The sequence below is a fragment of the Hordeum vulgare genome, chromosome 1H, assembly GCF_904849725.1.
Source record: "Hordeum vulgare subsp. vulgare chromosome 1H, MorexV3_pseudomolecules_assembly, whole genome shotgun sequence".
NCBI lineage: Eukaryota > Viridiplantae > Streptophyta > Magnoliopsida > Poales > Poaceae > Hordeum > Hordeum vulgare.
The window spans coordinates 199,697,374-199,710,964 of record NC_058518.1 but is presented as its reverse complement, the minus strand read 5'-3'; the positions used below and the strand labels follow the sequence as shown (position 1 = coordinate 199,710,964).

Below are 13,591 nucleotides of genomic sequence, written 5' to 3'. Positions count from 1 at the left end.
TGAGACAAGGGCACTGTTACATGGTTCGGTAGAGATTGAAAGTATATTGTCTTACGGATTCAGATATAATGTTTCTTCTTATTCTTGATAGTACCTACAACATGATACAAGTAATTATTCTGAAAGCCCGTTCACTCACACGGTTTGGTGACTAAAGCTGCATTTTGAATATTGTACTGTATAACTGAAGCACCATCATATTTTAGTGTGTAGAATGTGCCCGTGTGACGATTTGTATAGAAGCTACAATTTTTTTTCTTAAAATCTGATACTATACAATCAAATTAGATATCATAGTAAATCTTAATCTCTCACGAGACACACGGATTGGACAAGACACTTAGTAGTAGAGATTGTGTAAGACAAAGTATGAGAAAGATAATACGGAAGATAAAGGATCGTGGAAGGAGGTTTCCTCTCGAGAAGAGGGAGGGGAGAAGATGACGATGACATATATTTATGTACAATTTTAGGACCATGAGATATCATATGTGAATAGTCTATTTCTGATGTGACGTTACTTTTTTTTTGATACATGCATTTTGTTATCCCGTAACAAGGCACGGTTAGTTTTTAGAAAAGTTCGTCGTACCTCGCCCACAAATCCGCTATGACTCCAATCCCCGAGCCCGTGCAGTAAACGACGCTACCCAGACGCCCCCCCCTCCTCCCTCCTCTCAGATCAGAGGTCGAATCCAAACCCCGTCGGCGATGGCGCTGCCGCCGCGCCAACTCCTCCTCGTCCTCCTCGGGTTCCTTGTCGCTGTCTCTCTAGCTACCCTCGCCGCCGCTGTCTACGCAGATCAAGTCGGCCTCGCTGACTGGTATTTTACCCCGCGTCCCTCCTGTAGCATAGATGCGATCCGCTCCTACCGCGTCTAGATCTGACTCTCCTAACACGACGCAGCGGACTTAGTTTATAGTTCAGATCGCTGTTTCACTGTTATGGAGTAGTTACACGCCATGGCAATGTAGGGTTTTCGAGGCTTTTGGCGACGTGTGATGTGCCTGTTAGCTTTTGAGTGATTTCTTCTTTGTTATATCTAGAGCTACTTATTCTAGCTACCAATTGACTACTACGCATGTGAATATCATGTCGTCTGTTTCAGCCTCTGGTGTTGGCTGCGCTGCAGATCAGATGAGATTGCGTTATGGAACTTCTTGGTTCTCTCGAACTTAAGTAGACGATCAGTTGAAACTTTCCAAGGTTTTGTTGTTGCTTTTGCGGACATAGAAGTGTCAGACACACCTCAGCTTACAATTTCATTGTAGATACACGGCTTTTTATGAACATGCAGTGTACTAATCTAGTAGATGATTATTTTTAAGAGCATATGTACCATCAGCTCTGTGTTGGTTTTATTTCAAAATTTTGGTAAACCGCTGTGAATTTCACATTGGACCTCTTAACACTGCTTCTATTTCTAATTAGCACGATGGAGTCTCTGTGACTAACCCTATTTCACCATTTGAAAAACTGATGTTCTTTGCAGGCATCAGAAATACATAGGCAAAGTTAAGCAGGCAGTTTACCACACTCAGAAGAGTGGGAGGAGGCGTGTTGTGGTCTTGACAGAGGAAAATGTGATCGCTTCTCTTGATCTTCGTTCAGGAGATATATGTCAGTTCTTCTTGTCACTTGGTTTCTTAAGGTGGCCTGCCATTGATGTGCTACAACTATGTGTCTTTAACATATGTCGATTTTGATGCAGTTTGGCGACATGTCATTGAGAAGAATAACCCCATTGATCAGCTTAGTCTATCAGCTGGAAAATGTGAGTATAGATTTTTGCTTTCATCTATGACACCTTCTCTTAGAAGAACAACATTGTTGATGCTGTTTATTTTTATGCATTTTATTCGTTGTTGATAGGAAATATATCCTCTGAGACCAGTTTTATTCTTCTAAAAGTTATATGTGTGTTTCTTTTCTATCTATACTCCAAACCTTTATTTGCATGTGCAGAATAGCTTTCTTTATCATCTCTGTTTCCGATGCCTATTTGACTTTGGTATCCTTATGTGTTATTCATATAATCCCAATATATACTTATGTACGAGTAAGAATATGAATCAATGCGTATACTCGAGGTACCAATTAGCCAATAGGGGATGCATATAGGTCCACTTACAAATTAGAAGGTAGATCTATACAGAATATCACTCAGGCATCCACGATTATTAATACTACAATAACTAAAGGTGAGCAGCATGATAGCTGCATGTCAGAGGTTCTAGGTCAACACATTTTTTGTTGGCGTGGAGAAGACAACAGTAGAATGTTTACATCTATTTGTTGTTCAAATATTTACAAAAGTGTTTAAGCCCAAGCTATGCAGATTAAAAAGTTCACTCAGAGCTACTCAGCAATTTGTCATGGTTCCGTCTAGAAAATGATATGATTGACCCATAGTACTTACGAGATCCTGCACTGAACTAAGGGTTTGATTTGTGACCTCCTGAACTGTTTGCGTTGCTCTCTTTGGTTCAAGGATATGATAAAAGTTCAGACCGCCTTCCTAACGTACGTAATACGGAATTTAGTCGATGCTAAACCTCTGTTCTAGCTGAGACTAATGACACATATTTCTAGTGCTATAACAGAAACGGCCCTTAAAGTGCAAATGAAAGCCCTCACGACACTCTTTACCTGCAACTTCTCCTTCATATGGTAGTATATAAACAGGTGGTGGACATGTATCTGCAGCCTCTGCTGCTGGTAGATTGACTGTTATATATGGACTGAAAAAAAACCCGGAGGTAGTGCTTGAGAATGCCAAGATTTCTGAATTTATTCAGAAGTAACTCGCCGTGATCGTGCACCCTTTTCTTATTTATCCGAAAAATACGAAAAAATATTATAAAGTGCAGCCGGATAGATCCAATCTATTCTTGAAATAGACAACTCACACACACACCCTTTCCAAAAAAAATCAATCAAAACAACAACCACTACAGTTATATTTATTAGATTTGTTGCTAAAATATCGGTATTAAGCCCGAAACTGCCAGCGGATGGCCAGTGAGCTAAAAAAACGAGAGGATGGGTTACATCTTTCATATGCTTTCCTCTTATAGATAGGACGAACAAAGACCAAAGTTTTTTGACTCACCGCGGAATGTCATGTGGTGGGCCTTGGAGAAACACAAAGTCCCAACAAAGTACATTTACCCTTATCAAGGACATGTGCGATAATGTTTTGACAAGTGTTCGAACAAGGGATGTCGACACTGAGGACTTTCCATTTCAAATAGGACTGCACCAAGGCTCAGCTTTGAGCCCTTATCTTTTTTTTGCTTTGGTGATGGATGTGGTCACAAATATACAAGGAGATATCCCATGGTGTATGCTCTTTGCGGAGGATGTGGTGCTAGCCGACGATAGTCGGACGGGGGTTAATAGAATGTTAGAGTTGTGGAGACAGACTTTAGAATCGAAAGGTTTTAGGCTTAGTAGAACTAAAACTGAGTACATGAGGTGTGGGTTTAGTACTGCTGGGCATGAGGAGGAGGAGGAAGTTAGCCTTGATAGGCAGGTGGTACCTCAGAAGGACACGTTTTCATATTTGGGGTCAATGCTGCAGAAGGGTGGTGATATCGATGAAGATGTGAACCATCGAATCAATGCTGGATGGATGAAGTGGCACCAAGCTTCTAGCTTTCTCTGTGAGTAGAGTGCCACCAAAGCTAAAAGGTAGGTTCTATAGGACGGCAATTCGACCTGCGATGTTGTATGGCGCTGAATGTTGGCCAACTAAAAGGCGGCATGTCCAACAACTATGTGTAGCAGAGATGCGCATGTTGAGATGGATATATAGCCACACAAGAAAGGATTGTGTCTGGAATGATGATATACGTGATAGGTGGCACTGATTGAAGAGAAGCTTGTCTAACATCGTCTGAGATGGTTTGGGCATATTCAACACAGGCCTCCAGAAGCGTCAGTGCATGGTGGATGCTTAAGGTGTGCTGATAATGTCAAGAGAGGTCGGGGTAGACCAAACTTGTCATGGGAGGAGTTTGTAAAGAGAGATCTGAGGGACTCGAATATCACCAAAGATGTAGCCATGTGCAGGGGTGCGTGGAAATTAGCTATCCACGTGCCAGAACCATGACTTGGTTTTGATATCTTATGAGTTTCAACTCTAGCCTACCCCAATTTGTTTGGGACTGAAAGGTTTTTGTTGTTGTTATTGTTGTTGTACTCAACCTAATAGGCAAGAGACGCGTTTCAGCGAACATGATGAGCTCAGTATTTTTTCTTTTGAAAAGCCAAATTGTGTTGGCCTTTTGCCTTACTGGTGGTATAAACAATACTTATGTCATGAAGTGTGATTGCATGTGATTTTGTCACTTAACTATCAGTCATCAAAGAAATTACTGTCCAAATTGTTTGTGTTGCAATATGATTTTTGAATCTTTTTTGAACCATCTGTTTTTTAACATGTCTTCAGATGTTGTTACCCTTTCTTCGGGAGGTAGTATATTGAGGGCATGGAATCTTCCTGATGGACAGATGGTCTGGGAAACCAATATTCAAACTTCCTCAGCATCAAAGTCGTTGCTGCATGTTTTGGTTTGTATTAGCAATTTGTCGTAATATGTTGATAATAAGATATGTTTTTCTTTGTATCACCTATTCAGAATGATCAATCTCCTTTTTGTATGTGCAGTCAAACAGTAAAGTGGTACAAGATAATTTGGTTTTAGTTTTGGCTGGACAATGGATTTATGCTATATCAAGCATTGATGGACTCATTTCTTGGGGAAAGGAGTTCACACTTGACGGGTACGCATAACTATGCCCCTTAGTTACTTGTTCAGAACATCAGGAATACAGTACTAACTTGCACTTCAATATCTGTGCAGCCTAGAAATCAAGCAGGTTGTTCAATCACCTGAGAATGATATTGTCTATGTTGTTGGGATTGCTGGTTCCTCGAAGCTTGCTGTTTATCAGTTGAATGCTAAAACTGGAGAGATAGTAAAGGATGCCCAAGAGTCACTGCCTGATGGATTATGTGGTGAAATGTTACTTGGTTCCAGTAATGTGTTGGTAGCACTGGATGAGACCAGGTCAGCTCTGTTTATTGTTGAGTTCAAGGGTGAGAGCATCAGCTACAACAAGGTGCAGATTTCAGAGTTTGTTCAAGACTTTTCTGGGATGGTCAAACTTCTACCGTTGATGTCTAATGGTATCATAGCTTTGCAATCATCTTCTACTGTTTCTCTCCTGAAGCTTAAAGGTATGAATGGGTTGGAAGTAATCCATAGCTTTGATCGACCAGCCTCTGTAAGTGATGCTCTGACAATAACAGAAAAAGATGAAGCTTTTGCTATTGTGCAACATGTGGGTTCTCAAATTGAATTTATTGTCAAAGTTACAAGTGATTTAACCAATGAAATTATTAGGGAGAAAGTTGATATAGATCAGCATAGAGGCAGTGTAGAGAAGGTCTTCTTGAATAATTATGTCCGCACTGATAAATCTCATGGTTTTCGGGCTCTGGTTGTAATGGAAGATCATTCCCTCCTGTTAATTCAACAAGGTGCGGTTGTCTGGAGCAGAGAGGATGGACTTGCTTCAATTGTTGATGTAATGGCTTCTGAATTGCCTGTTGAGAAGGATGGTGTCTCAGTTGCGGATGTGGAACACAATCTCTTTGAGTGGCTTAAGGTAATCTTGATTAACTGTTGTTTATCTCCATGTTTTGGATATTTCAATATGGACTACATACAAACTGATACCAAGATTGGTAATTTTTACATGTGAGTACCAAGTTCGGGGCAAGTCGTTACAAAAGATCTAAACCATGTATAAATACGTATTGAAGGTGTATCTGACCGACGGGACCCACCTGTCAGGTGCCCACGTGGCATGTTTTTTTCTAGAAAAGCCCGTTGCTTTATACATAATCACATAAATGCCCATTTTTTGCGGAAAAATAGTTTCTGTGAGATTTTTTTTGTTCGCAAGTTTTCCACTATCGGACTTTTTAAAAATTTCCATCGAATTAAACAAATAAATAAAAGAACCCAAAATCACGCAGTAGCAGGAATCGAACCTACGACCTGTCGCGCAAGGACACACGTGATGGCCACAAGGCCACAACCACACTCGAGTTACAGTTCGCGTGAACATTGATTTGTAGTCTCCGAGAGACGCTGTGCCTGATCGATGAGCCGGCGGCGGTACCTACCAAGCCGGAGCCTCCTGAGCCAGACGGCGCCAGCGGGAGCTCCTCCACGGATCCAAAGTTGGATGACAGAACCCGTTCCTCGGAGGAGAGTTACGGCTCCGGAGAGCCAAAGCGCGTCACCGGCAGCGCCATCGGAATCCGCCGCAACAACAACCGTCACGGCCCCAGCCGCCAGCCTGGCACACTGGACCATCTTCCGGCGGTGTATGTCGTAGAGCAGGCGCTTCTCGCCTTGTCGGAAGCAGTCGTTGGCGAACTCCTAAATCTCTACACGTCACATCAAGCAAAATCCAAACATCAGTGCATCACCAACATGGGCATTCCACGCCAAAAATCTAGAGAGGCCAAATCCAAACCTGAGCCCGAGGAATCAACCAACGAAACCCATCGAGCTCACCTATGCAGGTGTTGAGCTGTCACACGAAGCTAGAGAAGTAGTTGTGCTTGAAGTACTTGGGGAGCAGGTCCCGGGTGAGCTCCGCCGGCCGCCACATCACGAACGTCGACCCGTCCTCGCCCCACGAGATCATGTCGTCCATCGCCGGGTCCAGGAACGGCGTCGACAGCGACCTCTGCCCCGGCATCGGCGCCGGAGGAGGCTCCGCCCCAATCCCGTCCGCAGCCGCCGCGGCGCCGACGCCGGAGGAGAAGAGTCTGCCCCGTTCGCAGCCGGCGTCGGAGGAGAAGGCTCGGCCCCCCATGCCCTTCGGATCTGGCCCTGGGAACCCCGTAGTAGCTTCCAGTTGGCCCGATTTTTGTTTATTTTACTTATTTGTTTAACTCGAGGAAAACTTTCAAAAGAGTCCGATTTCGGTGAAAAACTGCAGGGAAAAAGATTCTCACAAAAACTATTTTTCGCAAAAATATGGGCATTTGTGTGATTACGTATAAAGCAAGGGGCTTTTCTGCAAAAAAAAAGCCACGTGGGCACCTGACACATGGGCCCCATTGGTCAGATACACCGCCAATGCGTATTTATACACGGTTTAGAACTTTTTTGTAACGACTTGCCCCGGACTTGGTACTGACATGTAAATGTTATCAATCTTGGTATCAATCTGCTTGTAATGCCTCAATTGTGGTACTTCTGTGCAATTAACTCAATTTGTTGACATGCATGTATGTTTTTTGTACAGCTTTCTTAGCTAATGGTAGCATCGGTTAAGTAATAGTGTGTATTCATCCATAATTCTGCGCTTGACTCCTGATTCTTGTATAGGGACATGTGCTGAAACTCAAAGGAACTCTAATGCTTGCTAGTGTTGATGAACTTGCTGCAATCCAAGCATTGAGAGTCAGAAGCTCTGAGAAAAATAAGATGACCAGAGACCATAATGGTTTCCGCAAACTTCTTATCGTACTGACCAAGGCTGGCAAAGTGATAGCTCTGCATACTGGAGATGGCCGTATTATCTGGTCAAATTTGTTGCCTTCCCTTCGTGCTTCTAAATCTGGCGAAATGCCTTCTGCCTTGAGGATATACCAATGGCAGGTACCCCATCACCGCGTGATGCGTGAGAACCCGTCCATACTTGTTGTGGGAAGATCTGGAGCCAGCTCTGTTGCTCCTGGCGTCCTCTGTATTCTTGATTCGTATTCTGGAGAGGAACTCAACTCTCAGAGATTTGACCATTCTGTTGCCCAAATTATCCCATTGATACTTAAGGATTCATCTGAACAGCGTCTTCATCTTATTGTTGATTCCAACTCCAATGCTCACCTATATCCAAGATCTCCGGATGCCCTTAATTCATTTATGACTGAAATGTCAAATCAGTATTTCTATTCCGTTGATATTCAGAAAAATGCTATCAGAGGGTATTCATTACAGAAATCATGTGACTTCGATTCGGGTGACACATACTGCTTTAGCACAAGGTTGTTATGGTCTATCATTTTCCCTTCCGATGCTGAAAGGATTTCTGTCTCAGAAACACGAAAGATGAATGAGGTCCGTTAATTTCCTCTGCTTGCTTCATTTCATATTAGGTGGCCCAACATCTTTTTTTAAACCATGTTATAACGTAATCTTCGCTTTCTTATGTCCTAAAGGTTGTTCATACTCAAGCAAAGATCATAGCAGATCAAGATGTGATGTATAAGTATTTATCAAAGAGCTTAATTTTTGTTGCTACGGTGTCTCCTAAAGCTGCTGGTGAAATTGGATCCGCGGCACCTGAAGAAGCTTCACTCATGGCATATCTCATTGATGCTGTCAGCGGACGCATACTACACCGTATGACTCATCATGGTGCACAAGGCCCTGTACATTCCGTGAGTATAACTTGGCTTTTATTCATGGACCCTAATCTCGCCGGTCAGAATTTGTGTATGAGACTGTTATACACTATTTCCATCTTTTCACAACATATTTGATATGCTTGAGTATCTTGTGCATGTGTATCTCAATTCTCACGGCATTTATATCTTCAGGCACGAAGTATGATGTCTGGAGTATCTTGCGCATGTGTATATATATTATTTTGAACTACTCTTCTTTACTAACTGTTAACATGCTTATTTCTTTTCGTGTTGTCAAGGTTGTCAGCGAGAACTGGGTTGTCTATCATTATTTCAACCTCCGAGCTCACAGATTTGAAATTGCAGTGATTGAGATATATGATCAATCTAGGGCGGTATGGCTTGTGCACATTGTTATAATATAAGCCCATTAGCATATTTTTTTGGTGTCGGTAGTATTAACTTCACCAAGTGTTGACACAGGACAATAAAGATGTACTGAAGCTCATACTTGGGAAGCACAATTTGTCTGCACCCATGACTTCTTATTCCCGACCAGAGGTTATGGTGAAATCCCAGTCATACTTTTTTACTCATTCGGTGAAGGCAATGGCAGTTACGCAAACAGCCAAGGGTATCACTTCCAAGCAGCTTCTCATTGGCACGATTGGTGACCAGGTCTGTTGTCTTGATTTTCATTTTCATTGTTATTTACCTGGACAAGTCATTGGACATTTTTTGCCCTTGTTGGATGCGGACATGGTTTATATGGCACCTCACATATATCCTTCCTTACCTTCTAATGGGAAATTGAGGGACCTCCTATCAGCTGGTCTTCGTAGCATCATGTAGATTCTAAATGTTTCCATAATGGATAGTTGGTATGAATGATGTTTCTAATTTGGTCACTTATTCAATACAAACAAAAACATGCAGTGCTTTGTCCCTAAAAAGCATGCAGCGCTCAGTTGATCAATTTTTACTTTTGGATAGCTGTAAAAGCATCGTTTCACCTTCTGTTTTTGAAACCATAAATGTATGATTTTACATGTTATGTCACCTTTTTGTTTTCTGTTGAAATCCCATGTCCACATTAATTCCACCGGCAGTTGGTATGAATGATGTTTCTAATTTGGTCACTTATTCAATACAAACAAAAACATGCAGTGCTTTGTCCCTAAAAAGCATGCATCGCTCAGTTGATCAATTTTTACTTTTGGATAGCTGCAAAAGCATCGTTTCACCTTCTGTTTTTGAAACCACAAATGTATGATTTTACATGTTATGCCACCTTTTTGTTTTCTGTTGAAATCCCATGTCCACATTAATTCCACCAGCAGTGCTGTCAGAATGTTGTGTTATGCATGATGATGGTTCACCCTGGGTGCTGTTTGCACGGTCACCTTTGGTACCATTGATTAGCTTGAAAAGCATGGAAACTTAGCTTCTATTACCTCCGTCTCAAATTACCTGTCTTAGATTTGTCTAGATACGGATGTCTCTAACACTAAAATGTGTCTTTTCTTTGTTGTCAAGTCATCCCTAGGAAGGCTTATCATATCTTTTTTAATAAATGAAAGACGAATTGAACAAAGCCACCATACTACTCCTGTGGCACCTGTTGCCTCTCTCGGCAAATGTTTACCTGAATTGTGAAATAGATTGACAACAGCACGTAATTGCACTAATAAGATTTTGTACCAACATAGCCCCAGGAAACATATGCACCTTAACTCAAGCTGGTTAAGTTCGATAGCATCTGCTTATACAATATATGTTTGAAATGAACATATTTTGTCTTTCTAAACAAGACCTTTGGCTATTTAATATGAAGTCAGTCGCAGATGCTTGAATTATATTCTTATGAAACATATTACATATTGCAGGTTTTGGCACTTGACAAGCGCTTTCTTGACCCACGCCGTTCAGTGAATCCTACACAGCAAGAGAAAGAAGAGGGTATTATACCATTAACAGATTATTTGCCTATCATTCCACAGGTATTTTTTATTGTCATGATGCTCTAAAGTTTTACCTTCACATTTATTCTTGTAATAATTATATCAATGTACTGCATCTGTGTTCTTATAATTGTATTAATGTTATTACAATGTAAAAGTACTAATTGGTGTTAATATCTTGTCATGATGAAGTTGGTCTATAGATTATAATTTTCTCTCATCATGGTTGCATATATTATGCTTCGGTTACAGGTTTAGGACATCCGCTTGTTTCTATTTGGATTTTGTAAAGTAGTTGGTTCGAGCCACTGTTGCTAAGATGTAACCTTTTCCTTTTGTTAAAAGGGGCATTCTTTTTTTTATTTGTGTAGAATTGTTAAACTCCAAATAATGGTTAAAAAATATCAAGATGAAAGATTATACTCTTTTTTGATGAGCTATGATGGGCGGGTCTCCATCTATTAACTATAACGAGTGTCTACTAAAGTTCCAATCTTCAGTTTAAGTTTCAGAAACTTTAATAAAACGTGTATTCTCTGCTGATCAGTTCATCATTATCGTGTATGATAAAACTGACACGACTTCTTTTAGCACACTGGGAAGTGGAATTGGGACATAGACAACTTTGGTTGCATGGTTAAAATATGATTCTTTCTTCAAATAAAGAAGACATCAATGATTTCAGAACCCAGTTGGTTTATTACTAACTTGTGCAGAATCTGATTCTCACAGCTGAGAAGTTGGGTCGAGCCTGCTAGAGTTGATGCCAAAAACTACACTACTGAGAAACTGCAGCTTTTTAAAATCTGGTGTGAACCGCCGCCCCTTTGGTTCAGATTCTGCTTTTGCAAAGCAGAAGTTGGCTTTGGAAGCTGAACCAAACACAGCCTAACTTGTGCAGAACAAAGCTAGTTTATAAAATCTATGAACATAGTTTTCTCATTAACTTTTGGTTATTACTAACATTGCTTAAAAATTACTTGGACAACTTGCTTAAAGTGTCAAAAGGGGTCCTTTGAATATCTCCTTCCAGCTTCATTTAACTACTAATCTCTTCCACACACTTCCTTGCCTCATGTCTTGTGCTTGATATAGTGTTGTACTCCCTCTGTAAATTTGTAAATTTTCATATGATTATTTAGATCACTACTTGGTCACATCTTGGCATGCGTGGTTTGGCACATCTGCTTATATATATTTATGCTTAATATATGATCCTGTATATTGAGCTATTTGGACATAATTCATCCTGCTTATGTCATTTTTCCCGCAGTCCTATGTGACACACTCTCTTCAAGTGGAAGCCCTGCGAGGAATTGTTTCTATTCCTGCAAAGTTGGAGTCCACTACTCTTGTTTTCACATATGGCGTTGATCTCTTCTACACTCGGCTTGCACCGTCAAGAACCTATGATTCACTCACGGATGAATTCAGTTATGCCCTTCTTCTAATTACTATTGTCGCATTGGTTGCTGCTCTTTTCGTTACTTGGATTTGGTCTGAGAAAAAGGAATTAAGAGACAAGTGGAGGTAATTGAGGCCTCTAATGTTGTGATGCAAATGAAATTTTGGGCCCTAGTCGACATCGTTATCTTTCTCTTGTTTAGTGCTAGGGTTCTATTATTTATGTAACATTTCAAAGTGAAATTTGATTCTTGGGATGACACTGCATGAGGTACCTGTGCAGTTAGAAATCCTGGACATGACATCAAAGAACTGGCAGATCACTCGTGGCATCCTTATACGTTATGAAATGTACCTCAGCGACCAAACTTTTCAGCAGAATGTTAGTGCTTTGTAACTTATTGAAGTTCTCATATTCAACGTGCACTTTTTTCTGAGTAGAAATAACATTTCTCTCGTTTGATCTTGACAACGTTTCTGTCGTTGACCTGTGATTCTCACTATTATTGTTAATTTTGGGGAAAGAAACCTGTTACTTAGAACTCCGCCTTTATTGTCTTAGCATAGCCGGTCCCAAGCCCGGGTAAAGGAGGAGGGTTGTGATAGGCGTGACGAGTCAACGTGAAAAACCCAGCCACTTTTATGGAGATGAAACCCAAAGGAAACTTGTTGGGGCGTAACCCTCTTAGCGACGCGCCACATCGGAACCCAGGTGTGGTGTCAAATAGGCAAGGGTCGGGCCGTCACCCCTTGGTGGCGCGTCGTATCTTGATCTGGATACGGTGATAAGTGAGCAAGGGTCGGGTCGCCGCATCCTTAGTGGCGCGCTGCATCGACGCCCCGGTGTAGTGAAAAATGAGCAAGGGTCTTCGCATTTGACTCGATGAGTGCGGAGGGTAAGGAAGTTAGCCGAGCCTAGGAGGATACGCTTAGGTAGCTGGAACGTAGGGTCGCCGCATCCTTAGTGGCGCGCTGCACCGATGCCCCGGTGTAGTGAAAAATGAGCAAGGGTCTTCGCATTTGACTCGATGAGTGCGGAGGGTAAGGAAGTTAGCCGAGCCTAGGAGGATACGCTTAGGTAGCTGGAACGTAGGGTCCCTGACGGGTAAGTTACGAGAGCTAGTTGATACGGCGGTGAGGAGGCGTGTTGATGTCCTATGTGTACAAGAGACCAAATTGAAGGGACAAAAGGCGAAGGAGGTGGAGGATACCGGCTTCAAGTTGTGATACACGGGGACAACTTCAAACAAGAATGGAGTAGGCATCTTGGTCAACAAGAGCCTTAGGGATGGAGTTGTGAACGTTAAGAGGCAAGGGGACCGGATGATCCTTGTTAAGCTGGTAGTTGGGGACTTAGTCCTCAATGTTATCAGCGCGTATGCCCCGCAAGTAGGCCACAATGAGAGCACCAAGAGGGAGTTCTGGGAAGGCCTAGAGGACTTGGTTAGGAGGGTATCTATTGGTGAGAAGCTCTTCATAGGAGGAGACCTCAATGGCCATGTGGGTACATCTAACACAGACTTTGAAAGGGTGCATGGGGGCTTTGGCTATGGCATCAGGAACCAAGAAGGAGAAGATGTTCTGAGCTTCGCTCTAGCCTACGACATGGTTGTAGCTAACACCCTCTTTAGAAAGAGAGAATCCCATCTAGTGACGTTCAGTAGTGGTCTACACTCTAGCCAGATTGATTTTGTCCTCTCTAGAAGAGAAGACAGACGCGCTTGCATTGATTGTAAAGCGATACCTGGAGAGAGTGTTGTCCCTCAACATAAGCTTGTGGTTGCT

General features: G+C 41.9%; 2 protein-coding genes across 2 annotated transcripts; one reads left to right on the top strand and one right to left on the bottom strand.

The window, feature by feature from the left end:
- The first annotated feature begins 580 nt into the window (after positions 1-580).
- Positions 581-12,250, top strand: LOC123428688 (ER membrane protein complex subunit 1). The gene is made up of 12 exons (XM_045112874.1): positions 581-824; positions 1,494-1,621; positions 1,713-1,775; positions 4,455-4,576; positions 4,674-4,789; positions 4,870-5,677; positions 7,420-8,151; positions 8,253-8,474; positions 8,741-8,836; positions 8,925-9,119; positions 10,328-10,441; positions 11,676-12,250. Exons 1-12 carry the CDS (start codon positions 712-714, stop codon positions 11,934-11,936), a joined length of 2,970 nt encoding a protein of 989 aa, XP_044968809.1. The 5' UTR covers positions 581-711; the 3' UTR covers positions 11,937-12,250.
- Positions 5,684-7,407, bottom strand: LOC123428699 (heat stress transcription factor B-2c-like). The gene has a single exon (XM_045112883.1). The coding sequence runs from the start codon at positions 6,899-6,901 to the stop codon at positions 6,617-6,619; it is 285 nt and encodes a 94-aa protein (XP_044968818.1). The 5' UTR covers positions 6,902-7,407; the 3' UTR covers positions 5,684-6,616.
- Positions 12,251-13,591: the final 1,341 nt, after the last annotated feature.

Coding starts and splice junctions, on each gene's coding strand:
- LOC123428688 (XM_045112874.1), top strand. CDS start 712: ATGGCGCTGCCGCCGCGCCAACTCCTCCTCGTCCTCCTCGGGTTCCTT. Junction 8,475..8,740: donor CACAAGGCCCTGTACATTCC/GTGAGTATAACT, acceptor CGTGTTGTCAAG/GTTGTCAGCGAGAACTGGGT. Junction 8,837..8,924: donor TATATGATCAATCTAGGGCG/GTATGGCTTGTG, acceptor GTGTTGACACAG/GACAATAAAGATGTACTGAA.
- LOC123428699 (XM_045112883.1), bottom strand. CDS start 6,901: ATGGGGGGCCGAGCCTTCTCCTCCGACGCCGGCTGCGAACGGGGCAGA.